Source organism: Hippopotamus amphibius, chromosome 6 (assembly GCF_030028045.1).
Source record: "Hippopotamus amphibius kiboko isolate mHipAmp2 chromosome 6, mHipAmp2.hap2, whole genome shotgun sequence".
In the NCBI taxonomy this organism is placed as follows: domain Eukaryota; kingdom Metazoa; phylum Chordata; class Mammalia; order Artiodactyla; family Hippopotamidae; genus Hippopotamus; species Hippopotamus amphibius.
In genome coordinates, this window is record NC_080191.1 from 54591780 (window position 1) to 54617153 (window position 25374).

General features: G+C 42.3%; 1 protein-coding gene across 3 annotated transcripts in view; it reads left to right on the forward strand.

Annotated features, from left to right (window-relative positions):
* Positions 1-25374, forward strand: part of MTHFD1L (methylenetetrahydrofolate dehydrogenase (NADP+ dependent) 1 like) — a 176889-nt gene that overhangs the window by 110054 nt on the left and 41461 nt on the right. For all 3 annotated transcript variants that reach the window (XM_057739867.1, XM_057739869.1, XM_057739868.1), the window contains 2 exons: positions 16486-16593; positions 18685-18837. In XM_057739867.1, the coding sequence (XP_057595850.1) occupies positions 16486-16593; positions 18685-18837 (261 nt within the window). The remainder of the gene's footprint in view (positions 1-16485; positions 16594-18684; positions 18838-25374) is intronic.

A 25374-nucleotide genomic window follows, 5' to 3' on the forward strand; every position in this document is an offset into this window, starting at 1 on the left:
GACAGGCCCTGTTGCCAAGGTACCCCCGCTCTTTGGCTCGAAGCCTGTGCTCTACACTCAGGGCAGAGGGGCTTTGGAGTACAGGCTTCAACAGGGCTTCCACAGGAACAAGACTTTTGAGCAACTTCATAAGGCTTGGGATACCATGGGCAGTATTTTCCTCTTCCATTTCTGCTATAGCCCCTTTGCATCTTGGTTTTCTTGAGCTATGTCTAATATATTTTTAAATTTTTTTTTTGAATTGTGGTAAAATACATATAATATAAGTGACTGTCTTTAGATGAATAGTTCACTAGTATTAAGTAGCTTCACATTGTTGTGCAACCACCATCCATCTCCGTAGGGCTTTTCATCTTGCAAAACTGAAACTCTGTATCCATGAAACACTAACTCCCCATTGCTCCTTCTCCTCTGTTCCTGGCTGTCTCATACCAGTGAAACCATAAAGTATGTCCCTTTTTTGACTGGCTTATACACTGTCTCTGTCTTTTTAGGCTGCTATAAGGAATACCATAGTATTGGTTTATAAACAACAGGAATTTATTACTCATAATTTTGGACGCTGGGAAGTCTAAGATCAAGACCTCAGCAGATTCGATGTCTCGTGAGGGCCTGCTTCTTGTTTCATAGATGGCAGTCTTCTCACTGTATCCTCATATGGCGGAAGGAGGGAGGGATCTCTCTAGGTTGTCTTTTGTAAGAGCACTAATCCTATTCATTTGAGGGGTGCACCCACATGACCAAATCACCCCAGAGCCCCACCTACTAATAACACCAACCTAATCACCCCCAAAGGCTTCACATCCTAACATATCTCATTGGGAATTAGGCTTCAACATACCAATTCGGGGGGACACAAACATTCCGTCTGTAGCATTTACTTAGCATAATGTCCTCTAGGTTCACACGTGTTACTGCATACATCAGAACCTTCTTCTGTTTTAAGGCTGAACAGCAGTCCATTGTGTGTTTATTGCACTTTTTGCCTGTCCATTCATCTCTCAGTGGTCCCTTGGGTTGCTTCCGCCTCTTGGCTATTGTAATGGTGATGCTATGAACATGTGTGTAAAACTGTGCTTCCAGTTCTTTTGGGTACATATGCTGAAGAGGAGTTGTTGGATTGTCTAGTATATTTTTAAACACAGCTGGATAATGAGCGTTCAGTCTGACTCTCTGAACTTCCCTGGACCTCACTCTTCTCAGTTCCTCTTTGCTGCCACCCAAACATCTCCATTCTGAATCTGCTGGCTGCTGCCCTGGCTGTTGGATTTGTCCTCCTGGGTAGTCCCTGGTTGCCAGAGTGCTCAGCCTTCACACTGGTGGGCTCTTCCTTCATCCCTCACAAGTTCTGTTGGAATTGAGTGTAGAGTTACATCCTCAGGAACATGATAACTTCACAGCTAAGGAGGGCTTGTCGTGTGCCAGGGATATGGGCACTCTGTGCTTGTTAACTTCTTCCGTCCTTACTTCCCTGTCAGGTAGAAACTGTTGTTTTTCCCGCATTTTACCTATAGGGAAACTAAAGTAAAAAGAGATTAAGTAACCTACCCTGTGTCCCACAGTCAGACGGAGGCAGTGCTGGGGTGTGTGTGGGATGAGGAAGGCCATCCTTATGCTCTGGCATACAGAATCCAGTGCTGTGTTCAGAAGAGGGGGTTAGGGTGGGGTGGGGGTTCTGCTCAAAGAGGCAGCAACCGAGTGACCCACCCGAAGAAGGACCACAAGAGGCAAAGAACCTATGCCAAATGGGGTCACTATAGGTACTCAGTAAATATTTGTGGGAGGAAGGATTTCAGGAATGAATTGGGATGGTTAGCTCAGAAAAGGTGTGTTCAGAGGTCATTTTATGAATGAGAGACCCCAGTGTTCTGGCTTAGAGAGGTGGGGGCAGGATGTGACGGTGGGGGGTGGGGGAGGTAGGCTTGGGTTCTACAGGAGGAAAGATGTCCCAATTAGAAGCTGTTCTCTGGAGATGTTGAGCATCATGCGGATGCAGCCCTGCAGTGGGCTCATCATGGGGATGGAAGCCAACTCAGATGGTGGCTGGCCAGGGGAACCTGATGTTCCTTCCTGGGCCCTGATGCCCGGGTGAGCCTGGCTGGGTTGGGGTGATTAGGTCATGAGGGTGCAGCCCTCATGAACCGGTGCAGCTCAGGCCCTTATACACAAAAAACTGTCAGGAGCCACCCGGGCCATCGCCCCCCTCTGATCGTGAACCACCCTACTCTGAGTGGCGACGGCAGTTTCTAAACGAATGATTTCACAAAGGGAATGGTTTCACAACGCATGGCTTTTTCAAGGAAACCATCCAAAATGAAAAGGTCAATAAATAGAAGCAGTGTTTTATGAGTTACACTGTCCTAAACATGTACTAACCCTAAGATGAACCCTTTTCGTTTCCACCAATATTGTAATTTTTTTTTCCTGAATTCCCACGTTTTTTGTGAAGATAATGCTGTGGATGTCTGCTCTTCCATGAAAAGGGGAATAGTTTTATAACAATGTGGTCTAAAGTCTTATATTTGATAGGATTCCTGCCTCTTGCCCAAACACTCTATTCCCTTTTGCTGTAATGCAGAAATTAGATTTGAGCTGTGTACTTGCTTCTTAGAGAATCAGCAGCTCAGCCTATTGTTGCTACACGACAGTTTATGAAAAGAGCTGTTGCTGCTTCTGGCTCACTGTGCACTGTCTCCCTAATAGCTCTGTCCCTCACATGTCGAGTCGATTTTAGATAACATAAGACCATTTACAATCGTGTCTTGTAACAATGTAGAAATCTGAAGTCATCGTTGCAGGCGGTGACAGAGCTCAGGCCACGCCCTCCCTCCCAATTACATGCATAGTCAGTGTTGGTGAACCTTTATGGACTAAGTAATGGTTTTCTTTTTCTTTTTCTTTTTCTTTTCTCTCTCTCTTTTTTTAAAATTTTTACTTAAGTAATAATGGTTTTCTTGAAACCCTTTGTTTTCCTTCCCCCATGACTAACACTTTGCTGTTTGACAGCTCAATAGGTATGAAACTGCCCTACAGGAAAAAAGAAGTGATAAAACACCCTGCTGCTTTGCTTCTCTGCACAAACTGGGCTTCTGGGTACATTTTGCTATCACCCCAGATTCTGTTCCACCAAGAATGTGTTCAGCATAGGACTGATGGCATCTTAGTTCCTGCTTCAGCCCCGCCTCAGTCTTGTGTTAACAGAAGAAAGACACCTGAGCTCATTGGAGGAATTGGAAATAGTGTAGGAGCACAGGGCGTGATTGCTCTTGTGTGGGGCATAGAAATCATCTCAAAATCCCAAATGGAAAGAGGAACAGCTCGAGAGAAATAGTGTTTACCTGACCTCAGAGACAATGTGAGACCAGACAACTCACAGAGTATGAGGCTTTCTGATGATGTGTCCATTAGTTAAAGCAAGAAACAAGCTGCTCTTCTGACTCAGCACTCTGTGCTGAACTTTCAAAAATTGAGGGAAGGAACCACTGTTCTCCAGAGAAAATTCTGCACCTCTTTTACCAGAGTAGCTTCTAACCGAAGAGCAGGCACCTTTTGTTCATGGTAGTAGAGGTAGCTGTTGATTAATTCAGAATAATTATATTTAAAATATGGAATAGGAGGCAGTGGCCTAATTACTCAGGGGAAGTTATCATATGAGAATTAATATATTGAAACTTGAACTACACTGCACCATTTCCTCTCAACCCTTAACGATGATCACAGTCCCCCTTTCCTTTAAGGAGCTGTTAGAAGTCCCCCCCACAAAAACACAACTTTTTTCTGTTATTAATTTTGGCGATTATATCTTGACCAATATAATATCTCCACATCTGCAAGCACCCAGGAAAGTAGTATAGCAGAGGAAAAAAATGAATCTGTATTTACACTTTATTAGTTAACAAATCCCTCTTCCATACATGATTTCACGTACATCTCATCCGATTCCATGGGGTGTGTGAGCTCCACTGTATCTTAAATGCAGAAACAGGAGCTCAGAGAAGGTGAGGGACGTGCCTCATGACGAATATGGACATTCGATGGAAGAAGTATAAAGGGGTCATTTGGAATTGAGTTCCAATCTTTTTTTTTTTTTTTTTAATTTTATTGGCATATAGTTGATTTACAATGTTGTGTTAGTTTCAGGTGCACAGTGAAGTGATTGTCATACATATACAGATATTCATTCTTTTTATAGATTCTTTCTCATACAGGTTATCCCCAAATATTGAGTAGGGTTCCTTTCCGTGTGCTATGCAGTAGGTCCTTGTTGTTTACCTGTTTCACATATGGTAGTGCAGACGTGTTCATCCCAGACCCCTAATTTATCCCTGCCTCTTCCCTTTCCCTTTGGTAACCGTAAGTTTGTTTCCCATGTCTGTGAATCTGTCTCTGTTTTGTGAATAAGTTTGTTTACATCGTTTTTTTAAGATTCCGCGTAGAAGCGATGTCATATGATGTTCGTCTTTCTCTGTTTGATTTACTTCAGTATGATCATCTCTAGACCCATCCATGTTGCTGCAAATGGCATTGTTTTGATTTTTTTTTATGGTTGAGTCATATTCCATCGTGTGTATGTACCACATCTTATCCATCCATTCCTCTGTCGATAGACATTTAGCTTGGCTGTTGTAAATAATGCTGCTATGAACTTTGGCTTGTGTGTATCTTTTCTAATTAGGGTTTTCGTCTTTTCTGGATACATGCCCAGGAGTGAGATTGCTGGATCATACCTTAGCTCTGTTTTTAGTTTCTTAAGGAACCTCCATACTGCTCTCCATAGTGGTTGTACCAGTTTACATTCCCATCAAGAGTGTAGGAAGGTCCCCTTTTCTCCACACCCTCTCCAGCATTTACTGTTTGTAGACTTTTTGATGGTGGTCATTCTGATCATGTGAGGTGACACCTCATTGTAGTTTGACTTGCATTTCTCTGATAATTAGTGATGTTGAGCATCTTTTCATGTGCTTTTTGGCCATCTGTATGTCTTCTTTGGAGAAATGTCTGTTTAGATCATCTGCCCATTTTTTGATTGGGTTGTTTGTTTTTTTGACCTAGAGCTGTATGAGCTGTTTGTATATTTTGGAGACTAATCCCTTGTCAGTTACTTCATTTGCAAATAGAGTTCAAATGTTGACGAGACCTCCCACTATGGATATAAATGTGGGGACAACTCTCTGAGCCTCAGCTTCCTTATCTATAAAATAGTCTCTGATATTAACACCAACTTCACCCAGTTGCTGTGAGGACCAAATGAAATGTCCCAGAGTAAAATGCTGGGACATAGGAGGGTGGGACTCTATGTCAGCTCTTCCTTCTGTCACTTTCACTTCAGGAAGAGAGGGGATTTCCTGAATTGGCCTTCAAGAATTGTCTTGTAACTCAGGTAACTTTGTTGGGCTACAGGGTTGGTTTCCTGTTCAAGTGGATTAAAACCAGCAATTAGCAGCTCCTAGTGCACCAGGAGTGAAAGGCACCCCCAAATTAAAGCAAGGTATTTAGCTTTCTTTCTCCACTAGAATTGGGAGCCATTAGCGATATAATAAAAAGTCAGTTGCTTTTGCAAAGAATGTATGGCACCAAAAGTCCAACTGAATGTTGTTTATTAAATCCGGAGTGAAGGTTGAAAACCAACTCCACATCCCTCCATATCCTTCCTCTATCCTTATAAACATTTTGAGGTGTAACCTTGACAGCAAGAGAGGATGGTGTTTGTTTTTATTAAAAGGTCTTTCCTGTTCCTTGTGTGAAGCCATTCTCTTGATCACAGCAGGGCTAGAATCAAGGGAGATCAAAACAGACTGGGAGGGAAGACTGTCTAGGGCCACAGTCAGCACCGCAGATTTCTGAACTATTGCACTTTCACTGCCTGTATGTTTAGGAGTGTTTTCTCCCCTGCTGGCAGGGGATGGGGGTGGTTGGCTGGTTATTGAGGAATTATGTATATTTCTTAGGATTCAAACCCATTGTTGGTAGAGTTTTGAGAGTTATCCTTTAATTGAACTCCAGACATTTGCAACTAGAGCCTCAAATGTTAAGGAAATAAAATGCATATGTGTAACTACTTGTGTATGTGTGTGTGTGTGTGGGGGGGGGTGTGGTGTTAATTGTTGTAAAAAAATATATGTAATATGAAATTTCCCATTTTAACCATTTTTAAACGTACAGTTCTATGTATTTAGAATGTATAATAATGTGTACATTCATACTATACATATAGTTTCTTTTTTAGAACTTTTATTGAGATACGGCTAACATACAATAAACTGCATATATTTAGAGTGTACAATTTGGTATCCCAGTCTCCCAATTACATAGAGTTTTAATTCATACATCTCTGTATGTCTTCTGTATTTTACTGTAATTGCTGAACAACACTCTAAGGAGAAAGGATGATCTTTCTTTCTATGCCCTTGTCCCTGTGCTGTTGTCTCCTTCTCAGGGGCTTTGACCTCCCTGTCCTCAGACCTGCCCTTGGTCTGCCTGTTCCCACCAGTCCTGTCGTCAGCGCTCTCTCCTTTCCCCGTTTTGTGCAACTGATTGTTTGTTGTGTTTTACAGGAAGCTGCCCCTTATGTTCCCGGTCAGCTAAGAATCTCATTCAGAATCCATGTCTCTTCCCTATGCACTCACGTTCTGCTTTCTTCTTTATGGTTGAGCTCTGGTCATCCAGCCTGAACTGCTTTTAGCCCCTCCCTCATCAGCCTCTTCTCACCTCAAATTCCCACACTGCCTCCATATCACACCCTTCTGCAAACACACTTCAGATCACTATCAAAACTGAAAGAGAGGCCCCCCAGTTTTATATCCATAGTGGGAGGCCTCGTCAACATTTGAACTCTATTTGCAAACGAAGTCACCGACAAGGGATTGGTCTCTAAAATATACAAACAGCTCATACAGCTCTATGTCAAAAAAACAAACTGGCCTCTAAGTTCTCTGTCCAGTCTCCTTTGGCCTGCAGTGCCTCACTCATCTGCGCGGCCTCCCGGCTGTGTTTGACAGGTCTCTTCAGAGCTGAGCCTATTGTTAGATCCAGCCCAACTTACTCTTGCTCAGTGCATCCTGTTCATCCTTTTGTGATTCTGGCAAAGCTTCCCCCAGCCTTGTCTCCTTGAAGCTAGAAATAGCACCCGATGAGAAAGAAACAGTGCATGGCACAAGGATTCCTATAGTTTCATTTAAGTGCTTTCTTCTAACTCAAAAAACGGAATGTCACCATGGTGGAAGTTTCTAGAAATGCATTATTTCATCCAAAATTATGGGTCATGCAAGAAAGACAGGGATGTAAAATGAACTGTCAGTGTCCCACTGCGTGTGAGCCAGTCACTTCTGCCATCACTCCATCCATCCCCTGGCCTTTCTGACTTAAATTCAGATGACGTGAGACCACTCAGTAGAGAAAGTATCCATTTTCTCAGCCTGAAAAGCAAGCAACAGTATTTAAATATTATCACAGGTCTATTAAAGGCCAATTCAAAAGAGAAAACGGCAACCTTAGGATTTGAGGAGGAAATCACTCAAAACAGCACAGGCTTCCAGTCACCCCAGGATCTGAGAGGTGAGGGATTTGTTTTCACAATTATTTTATTTCAGAAAATGATTTCTTTTTCCTTTCATGAAAGTAGTTTACTCTACGCTTGAGTGAGACTTTGAATCAATCTTAGACCAGAAGATTTTTCTTTGGCAGCACAGCTCCAGCAGGTGAGTGAGAGAAATATGGTGCCTGCCCAGGAAAATGGAGCCCAGGCTGCCCCTTGTGTTCATTCATATTAGTCTTACAACACGCTGAGGTTTGCAGGGAGGAACAACAGGTGTGTCGTAAAAATACATGCACATCAGGACTTCCCTGGTTAAGAATCTGCCTGACAATGCAGGGGACATGGGTTTGATCCCTGGGCTGGGAAGATCCCATATGCCACGGAGCAACTAAGCCCGTGTGCCACAACTACTGAGCCTGTGCTCTTAGAACCACAGCTGTTGAGCCCATGTGCCACAACTACTGAAGCCTGTGCGCCTAGAGCCTCTGCTCCACAACAAGAGAAGCCACCGCACTGAGAAGCCCACACACCACAACAAACCTGCTCACTGCAACTAAAGAAAGCCTGGGTGCAGCAACGAAGGCCAAATGCAGCCAATTAATTAATTAATTAATCAATTAATTTTTTAAAAAAAAACATGCACATCATCAGGCCAAGCAAGTGGTTACCAGTCCTTCCTCCTCCTTTGGGTGAAATCATTAAAATCATCTATTCCTCTATATTCCTTTCCTTTGGTGTTGCTATAATGTTCTATTTAAGAGTATACTGCACAGGGAACTCTACTCAATATTCTGTAATAACCTAAATGGGAAAAGAATTTGAAAAAGAATAGATATATGTATATGTATAACTGAATCACTTTGCTATACACCTGAAACTAGCACAACGTTGTAAATCAACTATACTCTAGTGTAAAATAAAAATTAAAAAGCAAAAACAAACAATAAGATAAAATAAAATATTTTAAAAAATAAAATTTTAAATTAAAAAAAATTTTAAATAAAATTAAGGATAAAAAGCAGGGAACCATAGTGAGAAAAAAATCCTCAACCAGTAGTAAAAATCTAAAATTTTCCCACTAGATGAAACGAAATTCAAATGAATCAATATTGAATGAGCAGGGACTCCCTGGTGGCACAGTGGTTAAGATTCCCAGTGCAGGGGCCTTGAGTTCAATCTCTGGTCAGGGAATTAGTTCCCACATGCATGCCCCAAATAAGAGTTTGCATGCCACAACTAAGGAGCCCAAGAGCCGCAACTAAGACTGAACACAACCAAATAAACAAATAAAATATTCAATGAGCAAATTTTAAACACAAGGCACTATATTAGTATCACTTAAGCTTGCTCTGTTAGTCACTATGTTAATCCCTTTGCATATTTGGTCTTAGGAAATATAGTCCTCAAGATGACCATCTACAGTAAATTGGACAGACAAACAACAAAGAATACATAGCTTTATTTGAATTCCTGTGACCTGAAACAAATCAAACTGAAGGCAAAAAACAAACAACAAACAAAAACAAGTATGTCATGTCACTCCTGTGATGTGAATGTGAATTTCTTATCATTTCACATGGACAAACGCAGACTGTCTGGCAATGAGCCTTTTTTCCTTTCCCAGACCCCAGTTATCTCCACCACACATCCCAGTTGTCTTTAGAGACCAAGGTTCTTCTGGGATCCTTCTGGGGTGACCTGTTGCTCAGGACCAATGAGCCAGCAGGGCTAGCCGCTCAGGGAGCTGGCTCATGGCAGCCGGCACGTACACCGTGGGTAGCTCAGATGTGCTGGTTTCCAGCCAAGGACATGCTTTGTGTCAAAGATACAAGGGTCTGTTGTTCTCAGCCACAACTCCCATGACACCAAGGGGATGCTTTATTAGAGCATCCCCCTGGAGTAAGCTGGTTTCATGTTATATACTTTTATGTGAAGTACGGGAAAGGCCATTTACCAAACTGCACTTGTAGATCACTGAAAATCCATGCTTCATTTAAAATACAGAATACAAATTGAAATACTTACTATATGTCCAGAAATTTCTATTCGACTTGCAAATTTATAATTGATTTCTCTCTTTTAATATTTTATGAGCTTTGGAGACTTCTTGCTGACATTACAGCACAGGAACAATTAACTTACATGAGTTCCACTCTAGGCCTTGGTAAAACAAAAGAACAGTGTAGTTTTCATTCACTGTGGTGGCTGAGGAAACAGCAGTGTGTTCCAACACTTCAACAGTTGTGTGCTTAAAAGATAGTGGAATACTGATAATAGAGGATTGTGTGCTTTCATGGGTCTTCTAAGAGACCTTCAGGGCTGCGGACTTTAGAACCTAATGTCCAAATAAGATGAGATGGCCCCAAAAAATAAGAAAAAAACAAAAATAAATAAAAATAAAAAAATTAAAAAAATTTAAAAAAAGATGAGATGGCCCTATATTATAAGACCTTCATACTTCTTTATTGTCCTCAATTCTAGCAACTTCTTTTTTGTTGTTTTATTGAAGTATAGTTGATTTACAATGTTGGGTTAGTTTCTGGTGTCTAGCAAAGTGATTTATTTATATTTATATATATATATATAGTTGTATTTATATATATATGTATATATATATTCTTTTCAGAAAAGAATATGTATATTCTTTTTCAGACTCTTTTCCATTATAGGTTATGCAAGATATTGAATATAGTTCCCTGTGTTATACAGTAGGACCTTGTTGTTTATCTACTCAAATATGGTAGTGTGTGTATGTTAATCCCAAACTCCTAATTTATCCCCTCCCACTTCCCTTTTGGTAACTGTAAATTTGTCTTCTTTGTGAGTCTATTTCTGTTTTGTTAATGAGTTCATTTATATCATTTTTTTAGTTTCCACATATAAGTGATATCATATGATATTTGTCTTTTTCTGTCTTAGTATGATAATCTCTAGGGCCATCCATATTGCTCCAAATGGCGTTTCATTCTTCCTTATGACTGAGTAGTAGTCCATTGTATGTATGTACCATATCTTCTTCATCCATTCTACTGTGGATGGACATTTTGGTTGCTTCTGTGTCTTGGCTATTGTCAGTAGTGCAGCAGTGAACATTGGGTGCATGTGTCTTTTCGAATTAGAGTCTTCCCCAGATGTATGCCCAGAAGTGGGATTGCAGGACCATGTGGTAGCTCAATTTTTAGTTTTTTAAGGGCCCTCCACATATATTCTCCATAGTGGCTAGCACCTTCATTTTTAACGTTGGTTCTATTTCACTTTGTTTTTGTCCATTTTCTTGTCACCAAAAATTTAAGTCACTGCTTTTCTGAAGTTTATTCCACTAAACAGCAGGTCTTAAATAATGTAATGATTCCAGAAGTCTTTCCAAGAAGGATATGCTATCTGACTTTGAGTAACTTAATTTCTGTGAGCCTGAATCACCCTATCAACACAAGGAATGTGGTGAAAAGTGAAGGCCCCCACATCCTCCAACCTACCTTCCCGGTGTCACTCAGCCAGGCTTCCAGATGGGCAGACTCTAAGCAAGAGACTGTAGACAGTCAGGGTTCTTTTCTAGAGCTGTGCTGCCCAGTTCAGTAGCCACTGGTCACAGGAAGCTATTGAAATTTAAATTAACTAAAATTAAGAGCTCATTTCCTCCATTGCAGTAGTCCCATTTCAGCTACTTAATAGCCACACGAGGCTGGTGGCTACTAGCCTGGAGAGCATGGTCGTAGAACATTTGCAGCATCAGAGAAAGTTTCCATCGGAAAGCCCTGTTCTAGAGTATTTCAGTTATTTTATACATTTAAGAGGTTTGGGAGGAAATTAATATAGAATATGTTCAGAGTTATATTCCTGGCGAAGATGGAGATTTAACAGTGTTAGTTCCAAAATGATCAAAGACGCCAGGCTTTGTGGAGTAGCTTATGAGTACATTGTGCATAATATAAATAGAGTAGTCACTCTTTCCAGAGGAAGCGTTGTCTTTGCCACCATTCACACCTTTCTCCTTGTGTGAAATAATCTTTGCTCTTATTGCCTATTAAAATGTCTCACGTCCTTCAAGCACCATTCAAGTTCCTTTTTAGGTCCTGCCTGCTTGTGCTGATTTCCATGCCTTCCCCCGCATTCTGTGATCTTCCAACATCAGCAGTAACACATATGCAGAGCCTTCATCACACACTCCATTCTGTCATACTTTCCTGTGTCATTGTCCCCACCCCATGACACCCCATGGTCTTTGTACACCATGACATCTTGAAAGGACTTGCCGTGGATGCTTATGCATTCAGCAGGTGTTTGTGGAGTGGCTGCTGATTGCAGGCTACTGTCCTAGACATCTGGGATGTGAGGAGGAAAGCGGTGGTGAATAGATTGATTTGTAAATATTTAGGGAGTTGGAGGAAAGCCAGGGATGTTAATGCATACACATTCATAATGTATTTTACCATTTTATTTGTTTTATAAAAACTACCACTTAAAACAGAGCAGCACAAGTGAATATCAAGTTCAGATCAAGATCATTGGACTCAACTTGGCTTTTCTTTAAAGATTACACTTCTCCCTGAAATCAAGCAGGGAAACAGCAGGAAGTTCCTTGCCTGCTGTCACAGTATAAATAGGTTGTATGCAGTGGAGCTGCCTTATCAGTGCAGGTTTTAGTTTTGATATTAAACCCCAAAGTTGTGTTAACCAAGATATTCTTATTTATTTACTTGTACACATAGCTGTAAAAGAAAAATTGTAGCAAGAGTTCAAAGAGAACTTTGGTCTTGGAATTCCTAGCTACGTGATCTGAAGCACTTTATTCATCCAGAATGGGGCCATGGGACACACACCAGGCGGTGATGGTCCTTCTCTTAGGCTCACATTGCACAGCTTTGTGCATGTCGAGGCCGGCAAGAGTACAGAACTGTGTGCTTCAAAATGATTAAGGTGGTAAATTCTCTGTTATGCGTATTTTACCACAATTAAAAATTAAATATATGGGTTGAAAAAAATTTATGTTTAAAAACTAAAAATAAATCAGTTAAATACCCACTCACACCAATTCCTTCACTGTCATCCATTTACTGTTACCTTGTTCACATGTGAGTTTTTTTAATTATCTTAAAAGTCACACTCACTGACTTCCTGGTTTCAGAACAATCTAGAGTTCAGTAAACAGTGCATTCTGTTCATTAAATGTGTCACGAGTTGTGATAATCTGTTTTGTTTTAACTCCGGAGAAAACAAAGGTTTAGTTAACCCTATTGCCCTCACACCATCATCATAATATTACTTAAGGTTTGTGTAGCATGGTATTTACAACACACTGCATTGCTTAAGTGCTTGCAGTGAAATGAGTGCAGTGGAGTGTTCACATCTCCATCCTAGGAATGAGGTTGCATGATTCAACCAGTTATAAGAAGGGTCCGTGTTCTTCCTAAGCCCTCCTGCCCCACAGGCGTCGCCCAGCTGCTCTGTAGTACCTGGAGGGCTAGAGAGGCCAAGGTGAGCGAGCATGCTTGGGGGATACCATATCCTGTGAGCTGCCTTCCCCCGATGAAGTGTGCTCCTTGTGCTTGCTGTGCGAGTGCTAGAAGTATCTTCCAGCATCCTCTTAACTTTTATTTCTTAAAAAGGCAAGGCCTTTCTTGACCCTCAGAGGAAACGATAGCTTAAGTGCAGCGTGAATAGCAAGCACTTCAATGTCCGTCAGCCCGTGCTGATGACTGAGATCTAAGATTCACATAAAAAGTCCCCTTCCTGTTGTCTCCAGCGCATCATCACCTGACCTTTCTTTTATAACTATCACATCACGCAGAATCCTTGCTTTGTCAACAGGAAGTTCAGAAAGTATTTTTTCAGTTATTCAACTGTATGTTAACAACCCACTCTGTACTCCAGGGCCTGTACTGTATCCCACCTCTAGGTGAACAAGAGGAGGTCCTTGACCTCAAAGAGTTTATGGCTGTTCTCAATTCTTTGGGTAACGAATGTGGAACCTTTTACATTAGAAGTTACCCTCGAGGTTTTCTCTCGCCCAGCCTCAGCTTTGCACTCATGCGGTAATTCTCATGCAACAACCCTGAAGATAGACCCAGCTTACCCTAAACTCTGCCTGAGTGAGGCAGCTCTGGTTATTATTGCTCTTCCTTAAACATTTCCTTCTAATTTCTGTCCTTGCTTCACCTTCTGCCTTCCTGGAAAATAATGATCATTTCTTTCTAGAGTTGTCTCTTCTAGAGGTGGAGAATTCTTCTCTGATTTCTCTTGTGACGTGGTTTACAAAAGACTCCTTGCCGTTCAGTAGATTTCAGCGTCCTAGTTTGATGCTAGCACTGTTACCATTTGAGGTCCCTCAGTGCATCCCAGGAGAGCGTGGGCTAGCTAGCTCCCGAGACAGTGCTAGCAGCCACTCACTGCCAGGCCCTGCTGAACCTCTGGTCCCGTGAAACACCCAGGTCACGTCAGAGCACTGCAGTATCATTCGGATGGTAAAGAAGAGAATGCCCACATGTGCTTCAGGAAGGTCAGTACAGGCTTCCTGGAGATGCTGGCCTTTGAAATAGGTCTTAGATCACTCAGGGAGTTTTAGCAGAGGTTGATCTTGAGTTTTTCTTACTTTGGTACATTTTAGGAAGGTTAGACTTGTGGTACAGTAGAGGGTATATTTGGAGTGAAGAGACCAGTTAGGAAGCTTTCCTGGTAGGAGAGACCATTAACATCTCAACTAAGAGCACTTCAAAGGATCGTCTTCCCCACATCCTCATATATACTTGATATTCTCATCCTTTCAGTTTTGCTCATCTCATGGGTGTGAATTGGTTTTTCATCATTTTAATTCGTCTTTTCTTGATTACTAATGAGATTGGGCATTTTTTCATACTGTTATTAGTCACTTTTGCCTCGTATTAAATATCTGTCTTTTTCTGAATTTATGGGAGGTTTATGCATTCCAGTAACTAATCTTTTAAATATTTGCAAATATCTTTTCCAAGACTATTCCTTATGCTTTATCCTTATTTTTGAGGTCTTTTTTTTTAATACAAGAAACTTTAAATTTTGATGTCAAGTCTACAAATCATTTCCTTTAAGGCATAGTCTGTTGTTACCTTATTTAAGAAATCCTTCCCTACCTCAGGGTAATGAAAAGAGTTCCCAATTATTTTTTCCCCAATATGTAGAGTTTAGACTTTGAGGGTTTTGCCTTTGTTCCATGTTGGACTTATTTGGGGGCCTGATGTGAGGCAGGAATTTCATTTTATTTCTCTCCAGCCAAAAGTCAGTTGGATAGTCAACACTTTCCCTGTTCTGTGCCACGTCTACTATATACTATCCCACACCTGCTGAGGTGTCCTTCTGTGTTCTTTCTTATCTTGCCTTGATTAATCATGTCGTCCTGTGCCCAGTACCACATGGAATTATTTAGCATAGTTTTGTAATATGATTGATACCTGGTACAGCAGGTCCCCATCTTTGTTCTTTTGATTTTATTTATTTTTGCAGTTATCTTACCTATTTATGCCATTACTCTTCATTATGAATTTTAAAATTGGTTGCCTGAGTAACCTAAGTGCTCTCAGGATTTTTATTGGAATTGGATTGGATTCATAGATTAAGTTTGAGACACCTAACCTCTATTCAGTCTCCTCATCCATGAACAAAGTATTGCTCTCCATTAAGTCAGATCCTCTTTTATGTCCTTCAATGAAAGATCATGACTTGCACCTTCATTTCTTTTTTATTTGTTGAAACATCCAGTATTTCAGTTACAGGCCACAGAACAACTCTACAGTATTAAAACTTGTAGTAATAAAAAACACATTTTAAAGCAGTTTGAGGTTCTATTAGGTTCTCCTGTTAGGTTACTCTCCCTCCTGTGTATATCACAGCAATTCATGCAAACGTACCATTCGCCACTGCCCAGCAAAGTCCTTGAGGCTTCTGCGCCTGTGTTGATGTCCATTCCATCAGCACTTGGTCCAGCAGCCCTTCACTGAACCAACCAACCCACCAGCCACTTTCTTTATGCTGATTTGTTTTCTTCGCACAGTGAAATTAGGAACAATGTTGTCAATGCTTTGCTTGAATGAAGAGTCACTGTACCTATGGCACATTCCTTTCCTAATCAACCATCCTTGTCTCTTAAGGCCACTTTCAGTATTTTATTAGCAACCTATATCCAGGTGTTGCATCCAACATTATGGAAGACCTTTCCATCTCCTCCCCACACACTTGTATGCCCATATCTAGTCTTCCTGGATTTTTCCCATTCTCCTTGATGTCTCATACTTTGCTAAAGTGACAGTAGGTTCAACATCTGGTTTTCCAATAAAGTGTTTGATCACATCAGCATTTATATTAAAATCTCAACCCATTCCTGTTCACAAAACATATATATACATATATATATGTATATATACACACACACTTGTTCTTTAGGACTGTTGTGTTTTGTGTTATATGACTCAGGTTGAGGCCACTTAAACACCAGCACTATTTAGTTAGGAGACTTTTGTTCTGACTTAAAAGACCATGAAATAGCATAGTATAAACATGGTTTTTTGTTTTTGTTTTTTTGTTTGTTTGTTTGTTTTGGCCATGCCACGCAGCTTGTGAGATCTTAGTTCCCCAACCTGGGATGGAACCCACGCCCTTAGCAGTGAGAGCACAGAGTCCTAACCAACTGGACCACCAGGGAATTCCCTAATTTTTTTAGAGGGATGCAGTGGATAAAAATAATTTAGCTAGATAAGCAGCCTCAGAACTGGCTGAACATGTAAGGCTTCTTATTTGCTCACTGATCTCTGATCTGAAAATTTCAGTACATTAAGGATGATAGAAAAGTGCTTCAGATACTACAGTTGATGAGGAGGGAATCTGGTAATGAATTTTAAGCAATTACAGAAAGTCTCACTAAGCTTTCCCTTAATTCTTTAACCATATTTAAGTTAATGATTTTGTTGTCATTTGTGTTTCTCCAGCTTCCAATTGTGGAAAAGATAAGAACCATTGCCCAGGCTGTCTATGGAGCCAAAGATATTGAACTCTCTCCCGAGGCACAATCCAAAATCGATCGTTACATGGAACAGGTAAAAGTTGTACTTATAGGGGAAAAAAATCCAGCTCAAGTTTTTCAAATTATTCACCCTAACCTGAGAGCTGGTATATGTCCCACCAGCTGAACTTGGCTTAAGCTACTCTGTGGTCTACAATGTTGACTATAATTAGAACATTATGGTGAGAGTATATGCCTTCTGACATATACATCATTGACTTTTATGGTTATAAATGTGTCTAATATATGCGGTATCCATGTTTACTCGTGGTGTGTGATCTTCAGACCCTGTTGGTCAGCCAGAAACATTGAAACTGTTCTTGGTCGTGCAGCCGTGGAATCAGAGTTAAATGATCTGTAGTGCTTCCTCTTATTGTCTTAAAAATGTTAGCACAATACCACGTTAGTCAAATAGGAGTGCAGCACATAAGGCTGGAGATGCTTGGTGTTCTTTTTCATACAAGTGCTTCATTGGCTTGGTGCTGAGGTTGTCCACAATGGCCGAAGGCTCCGTCACCTTCTGCTCTGCAGCTGGCTGCGACTCAGCAGCGTGCGTCTCATCCTGTAATGGTCACATCAGAGAGGCTCCACTGCAGCGTGTTCAGCCACCCTGACCAAAAGAACCATCTGCCTCAAACTCCCCCTCCAGTTTGCTGTGATCATATAGAAGTCAGGGCTCTTTAAGAGCTTGCTGGCAAAAGAGCTTCATGATATCACTGATCTATTTTTTTTTAATCCCCCAACTCCTAAATCCTATTTAAAGCGTATTTAATGTTTTGTCATATGCAACAAGCTCTGACCAGAGTATTATGACAGTCAGCAGTTCACTTCTACTTAGAATTTTCCAAGAGCTTAGAATGCTCTTGGCTCGTGCTTTTAAAAAAAATAAATGACTCCCAGACATTGCTGTACATACTGGCATTGTTCTCCAGTGAAATTTGCACTCATGTGCAATAAAATGAGTAAAATAAGGTCATTGTCATGAGGTGCTGTGTGTTTTTTCCCATGAGTGTTTGATATTGCTATTTAAGGACTATCGTTGGTTCTCACATTAGGTCCTTCCTGCCTTTTTCTCGGACTTAAAGACTTCTTTCTTTTCTGAAGTAATATGGTGATGGTATATAACATATTGGGTTTTTTAAAAAATATGTTCTTACTGGCAAACTTTTAAATTGGCAAACCCATATCAGTTCACAAGATTATTTCAATATTTGATTGATCTCTGAAACCCAAAATTCTGGGCACCATATCTGTAGAGCAATTGTGATTGCCCCCCTGCAGATTTTTGATGAGTTTCTAAGAGAAAAAAGAACAGCCCCACCCCCCAATTAATAGTACTCTGAAATATCCCAAATAGTTTTAGGTTGAATCATAAGAAATTCTGTGAGGGTCACCTCTGAAGATTGCATTCTTTTTATCTCTGTCTGTCCACCAAGGGAGTGTTCCTTAAAAGTTACGTGTCAAGTATGTGGTTGTAATTAATTAGCAGAGTCTCTGAGGAGGCACTGTGTATGCTTAATCAGGACCAGGCTGCGAGGACACTGTCCTTTTTGTGAGACCCCACATGTGACTTCCTGCCCTTTCACCTTTGGAACTCTGGGTCAGGCATCGCCTTTGGTCCTTAAAAATAAGAGGCTTAAATAGTGACCTCATCTTAGTTCATATAATGTAATCGCAGATCAAATAGCCATGATTCATAAAGCAACACAAAGAGGCCCTTTGCTTCCTGACAGCCTCTAAGAAGAGTGAACAACGGGACTAAAAGCCTCATTACGGAGCCTTTCTCCAGATTACCTTTCTGAGTCCCGGATATTAATATCCTTAGAAAGTGGTTTCTACAGCTGCTGCTGCTGCTTTGCCTGCAAATAACCCCTTTTTCTTCAAAGACACACAGAATGCTGCCTTTCTGTAAAAGAATTATCCAAAATAGGTAATAGACACCCTCAGCTTGCCAGGTGATGATCTCCTGCTGATGGGTTTTTGTCCCATCTTCTTGTTCAGTGAACAAGCAGTAACAAGCACTGCTGTGTGTGGATCTGAGCCGTGGGGATTCTGTGGAGTGCAGGTCAGACAAGTACAAGAGACATTTATGCTCGAGGGACACCTCTCCTTTCCTTTCTTACAGGGTTTTGGAAATTTGCCTATCTGCATGGCAAAGACCCACCTTTCCCTGTCTCACCAACCCGACAAGAAAGGCGTACCCAAGGATTTCATCCTACCCATTAGTGACGTCCGGGCCAGCATAGGCGCTGGCTTCATTTACCCATTGGTTGGAACGGTGAGTGTGTGACATTCTCCAAAATCCTTCCCCAGTCTGTGTTGTCTTGATGCCTGGAATCCTCTGGGCACGCCTTACAGACCCAGTATTGGGAGGTAATTAGTAGTATTTGCTGTTTTCCTAAATACTCTCTTCCACCATGAAAATACTCTCTTCTGCCATCGTAGTCTGGATTTTTCTTTTCTTTAGATCACGTGTTCTGGATCCCTTGAGTCATAAAATTGATTATTCCTCCTCAGAACACGGAAGAGAGTAACTTGATGGAGCCAGTCTGCTGTTGAAATGGTGGAGTGGCTTAGTCTAGGGCTTCTGGATCTTCACATCATTGCACTCAGAGTAATACGACTTCCCTGCAGTGGGATAAATGAAGGCTGCTACCATGTCCAAGAGCCAGGACTGGCCCCCTGCCCCAGAGCTGGGGAAACCAGTCTTTCACCCTCCACCTGTCTGTCAGCCCATGAAGTGGGGAGCCCTGCCTTAGAAAATGAGTGAATGACATGAGTCTCATATTTGACCTTGTTGTGAAGGGACAGTGTTGCTATGGAATGGTTATTTATGTCATTGAATGGTATTGTCATTTCAAAGCTTCTCTTTGGTTGGAGGAGAGATAGCACAGAAGTGAAAACTCATCAAAGCACTTAAAATCCACCATGATGGGCTTAGTACATAAAATGCTTCATTTTAGCTACACAGTGATATGGTAACCATCCACGGCTGAAATTTGTCTTCTCGTCTTGGGATGCTCCTGGATTAGATTCAGCACAGAAATTCTTCATCTCTGTTGTTGTCATTGTTGTTGTTACAAGCTGACCCAAGTCCAAACAGGAAACATAACAGTTTTTAAAATAAGCCACGTGGCTCTGTTGTTTAAGCAACGGATGGGTAAAAAGCGCATAATGAGTACTGAGCTGCTTGCCTTCATATTTACACATTTCATCTGATATTGGGCAAAATGTTTTCAATAAGCGTTTTTTTTTTTTTTTCTTTTTGAATTCTTAATGCCTGTGAGGCACAGAGATACTAAGAGGAGTAGATGTGAGGAGTATTGGTTTGAACAGCACAGAGGCATCTAGGAAGTGTGGTGTTGGTTTTGGCATTTTAAATGCCCTCAGGGCACAGGGGAGGCAATAGCTATTTCTTACCAGGTTGGGGGGCAGGGGACGTGTGGAAGAAAAAGACTCAACCTCTGAACCGCAGAAACAGTGAATTTTGACTCAAAGGCACAGAAATACATGGTCCCGTTCCCAGGGTGGTTCTGTGGGGCTGGAGTCGGATGGGGGCTAAGAGGCTGAGAAATGGGATTAGGGTAAGCAAGACCAGGCCGGAGCGTTAAGGATCTCAGCTGCCATTTTAAAGGCCTTGCGTTTTATCCCGTGGGCACTGGGAAGTGACAGTAAGGTGGGTTTTGTGCCTGGTTTTTATTCTTTCTCTCTCCCTCTTTTTTTTTTTTTTTTTTTTTTTTAACCGCACCTCACAGCTTGCGGGATCTTAGTTCCCCAACCAGGGATCGAACCCCCACCCTCAGCAGTGAAAGTGTGGAGTCCTAACTGCTGGAAAGGACAAATGTCTGATTTATATTTTAGAAAAATGGCTCTGGTAGCAATGCGGAGAATGTTTAGAGGGAAGAGAACCAGACCCAGGGAGACATCAGCTGAGGCCAGAGGTAATCGAGGTTGGCATGGCAACCATAGAAGTAAATATGGAGAGTAGAGACAGCCACCTGCATGTGGCTCGAGGGAAGGGACACTTCTGGCCTGATTGGATGGTGATGCTGTCAGTCGTGGAAGGAACACAATCAAGAAGACAGATGGGCGGGGCCAGAAATGAGTCTGGTCTGGATGTCGAGAGCTGGAAGGGCTCAGGGCTCATAGGATCTATAAAATGCTCTGTGAATCCATTAGAAATACAGACACAACACTCAGAAGAAAGGAATAGGCAGGAAGAAGGCCCAGAGAGCTTTAAAAATATACGTGAAGGCAGACACAGGGGAAAGGCAAGAATAAGCACAAGAGAAATAAGAAGCGATAAAGGATGGTACTTGGAAAACATCCATGTTTACAGAGCCGACTGGGCAACAGGAGCCCCCAAGAGTCTGGACAGAAGCATCGCAGGCGGCACAAGGAGACCAGGGACTAACCGCAGGAGCCAGCAGTGGAGTTTCCCATTGAGGGAGGGGCAGCAACAGTGCTGGAGGAGAGAGGAGGGTTCAAACACAGTGAGTTCTGAATGGTGTTTTGGAAAGGGTACAACTGAAGGTAAAAAGATTCAGGGCCGTGGTCCAGGGAGCAGCAGAGGGGGAGGGGACAGACTGCAGAGGGGCACCGGGGACCTTCTGGGGGTGATGGAAATACTCTGTATTTTAATGTGGTGGTGGTTCCATGACTGTATACAGGTGTCAAAACTCATGGACCTCCATGTTTTTAAAGGGTGAAATTTATTGAGTATAATTTAATCACAGCCCAGTTAACAGAAACACAAGCAGAGCTTGCTTTACGTTCTTTGGAATGGCCTCAGTGATGGCAGCCCCTCAAGGCCAGAGATCTGGGCTTCAGTCAGTGAAGGCCTTTGCTTAGGGGAAGAGTACAGCCAGGTAGTACCGGTCCAGTGGGACCAGGGACCAGGGGCCACGAGGGTCCCAAAGAGCGTGAAACGGTGGGCACAACTGAGGAGGGAATTAGCCGAGTTCATCACCTGCCCTGCCTCGTCCTGCACAGATTTGGAATCCCACAGTGGTTCTCCCAGCAAATTCATTCATTCATTGATTCATTCAGGCCACTTGCACGTGGCCCTGGGCTGTGTGCTATGGGGCCCCCAAAATAAAGCATCTTTCTCCACTTCAGGCAGCTTGTAGCTGGTAAAGGTAGATAGGCATGAGTTAACAAAGAAAATGGTTTGGTGTAAAAAATGTGGTTTGGTGTAAACATTGTGAATCAATTAACGATACCTTCACCAGTCTCTGAGCATTTGATAGTCATTAAATATCTATCGTAATTTAAAATCTTTGGGGGTCACTAAGCACATAGGTGCTATGACTCTCCTCCCATCTCAACTAATACCCCCACATCCACAGCCTCGTAAGGCCAGTCCTGGAACGTCAGGTTCCATCAGCCACAGCTTGTGTGGGTGCGACCACTAGTCCATACCTCTGTCCCTCTGCTCCTGTTTTGGAGCCCAACTAGGTAGAAAAGGAAGGTGTGACCAGTCCTTGAGGGTGGCTTCAGCCTGGCTGGGTTCCCTGAGGAGGAGGTCGCCCTGCCTCCACCCCAGGCAGGGCTGTGAGCATCAGGGCCCTGCAGTAAAATCCTCTGACACAATCGAGTGAGCAGCAAGGAAGGAAGTGGTGCCTGACGAAGGAAGTTCCTGGAGGTCAGGAAGCATCACGTGGAGGCGGTGGCCTGAGGTCTGCTTTCTATGACAGAGCAGGAAGCCACTCGTGTCCGGGGCAAATGCACCGCAGGAGGCCAGCACCGCCTAATAAGGGCTGGTATTTACTTTTACTTGACCCCATCCTGGGCCCTGCCGTAGTCTGCGAGAATGCTTCTAATGTTCATCATCGTGTGGGAGACATAGTGTAGTAATTTCCTGCTGAGATGACCGAGGGAAAGGGGGGTGGGCACACTGGGGGGACGGGTTCCTGCAGGTGGGAAAATTCTAGCATCATGAATCACCCTGCCTTGTAATCACTCCTCATGTGCTTGTTTGAGTGCCTCGGAAACACACATCCATCTCTCCACTCCAGAAAAAATTCCCAAACTTAGACCTCAGAATCAGAAAGCTCCCCGTTCATTCATTCATACCTATGGGGTGTGAGGTGTTGTAACCACATGGAGGTGAACAAGCTCCAGTCCGCTCCCGAGGGGCCTTATGGTAGATGCTAGTAAATAAAATCATACAAGTGCAGGATGCTGTGCGCTTTATAACAGAGGAGAAATCCCTGCTGGTGTGTCCCTGAGGGAGGCACGTTCCCCTGGCCACCTTAGTAGGTCTAAAAGTGGAGAATCTCAACGCAAGCATGCCCCTCCTCAAACAGTAAACATCTCCAGCTTTGCTGACTTTGGGAGATCACGCAGTGAATGGTGACGTGCTGGAGAGTTCAATTTTTTTCCCTTCCAGATTTAGTTTTCTCAATATTTACTTTTACCCTCCATCCTTACTTATAGGCCAGAGTTTTCTACCACTGAATGATTTCATTATGTTTTCTTTAGTTACTGCTTTAATTGGAGTTGATCACCACTTAGTAACCTATAGTTGGTGTAGATCCTTTACTAGTACATTTCACTTCCTGGTGCTGTTTTTATAGAAGCAGGTGTGCATGGGTTCCTCAGCTAAGACCATCTAAGACCTTTGCCCCATCCTTACATGCACTGGCAGTTTTTTCCATCTCACTGTAAATAATTTTTCCTTCCTAAAATATCTTCATTCCTATTAAGCTCCATATGTATCCTTGCCTCTCTTTAATGACATTATCCGTTTATATTCTTTTCGTCATATTCTAGAAAGCTACAAAAGAGAATAGGGTTCTTGACCAACACACCACCACTTAGTACATCTCCTTGTAAGAAATAGTTTAGCAAATCCAGATCTTTGATGTGGGGAGAAAAGAACAGACTGTTTTTAAGATTTTCCAACCCTGTATACTACAGATTACCCTGTTATGTTATGTTTCCAAAAATTCTTTCAAAGCTTATGGTTTATAGTGTTCCATAAATCTCGTAGCTTATAAAACTTTTCCAAAACAATCCCGCCCCCCCGCCAAATTTAGTAGGTGGTCTTTGTCTAGTGGTCCCATTGCCTTGATATTGTCTTTAGGTTTTTATAATTTATCAGGGCTATTTAATCATTTGACATAAATTTCATGATGTAAAAATATTGATAGGTAAGCAAAGTTTATGAAATTCTATTATTGGGATGTAAATTACATTTCATACAGAAAAGATTAGAAAGACACCAAAGTGTTAACATGGGGCTGTGATGTTATGAACAGCTTCTTTTCTTTACTTTTCTGCTTATTTCAAATTACTGCGTCAAGCATATGTCCCTTTCATAACATGAGAATACAGTAAGTAGGGAAATGATAAACTGAAAATACTTGGGAAAATGTTTAGCCAAGGGCCAGTTAGTTGCAAGGGAGTCAGAACACATGTATGGCAGGTGGAATTAGGCAGGTAGAATCATCTTGCCCTTCCTGGCTGTCTTGTAGTATGTTAACACCTGAAAAATGGGACACCAAAGAAAGGACAAAAGAGCTGGAATGTTCCTATAAGAAATGCATTCCTGAGCGTGGTTTGTCCAAGTCTTGTCACATGTTTGCTGTCCCCAAATTCTGCTAACGAAATGCAAGATCGTTTTTTACATGTTAATTTATCTTCTTGCTCCTGCCAAAGGCTGGAGGGAGGGTGAGTACCTTCTTTCTTCTTGCGGGGCTTCCTTACACAGTGACGCGTTGTCAGAACAGTTGACTTGGAGAGGTGTCCAACCAAGTGTGAATTCCTAGGAGAAGTCCATTTGAAGTTATTTTTGGGTGTATGGGACTGTTTTCCTTTGATATCACATTGAGGCAATGAATTGGCTCCTGAAGAACTTAGATGTCTTCTTGAATATGAATTCTTCTTTATTGACAAACTTAGGGCATAAAATTAGGACATAATGGCTATTAAGGATGAGAATCTGGGCGAAAATCTTGGGCTTAAGCCATCCTGCAGTTTACCCAGAAGGGATTAAGACTTCCTACAGCATTTATGTGGTGTTTGGTGCCAGTTAGAGCACTTCTGGGGGACATAGTGGGTACTTGAAACTGTAAAGAGACTCCTAGTGCTTTGGCCCAAGAGACTGATGAGGAGAGAAAAGCATCTAGGCTGAGGGGCTGTAAGATGCAGTGGGTCAGAGCTCCCGGGTCCATCCCAGGTATTGGTTCCCCACTCCTTTCCTTCACCCTTCACTGTGGTCCCTGTGCTCTTTCTGGAGTAGAGGATGTGATCTTGGAACTGCATGTTTACATGCCATGATTGGACCCATCAGAGCATGGAAATCTGTGCAAGGAAAGGGAACTGAAGAATCAAGGTAAAACCCGCAGCAGCTTATTGAACGAGCAGAAGGGCACTGGTTTGACCTACATTTCCACTCTGTGACCTGACCCGGCCACATTTCTGCCCAGGTGCCCCACTAACGGCCTCACTTAGCTTGACTCTAGAAAGCAGGAAACTGCTGGAGCATGTTTGGGAAATCAGTGATGTCATCCACAGCGAATGCTGGGTGGAGAGTTACTCTTCTGGGGGAAGGGGGGCCGGTGAAAAAGCAACCGGGGCCCCACCCAGCCAAGTCACTGCCGTTTTCTTTCTCACATTTCAGTTAAGCTCACTTTGCTTTCTGTTCTACTCCCTCTCCTGTAAAAGTATGTACTGAATGTTTCATTTCCGCTGGATCTGATTCAGGTCAGTGATGAAGTTATTCTGCAGCTCGATGGGGAGATGTTTTCTTCGTGGCACACCAACCCTACTCGGGGATGTGTAGTTATAAACTTGGTCCACTTGGTCAGGC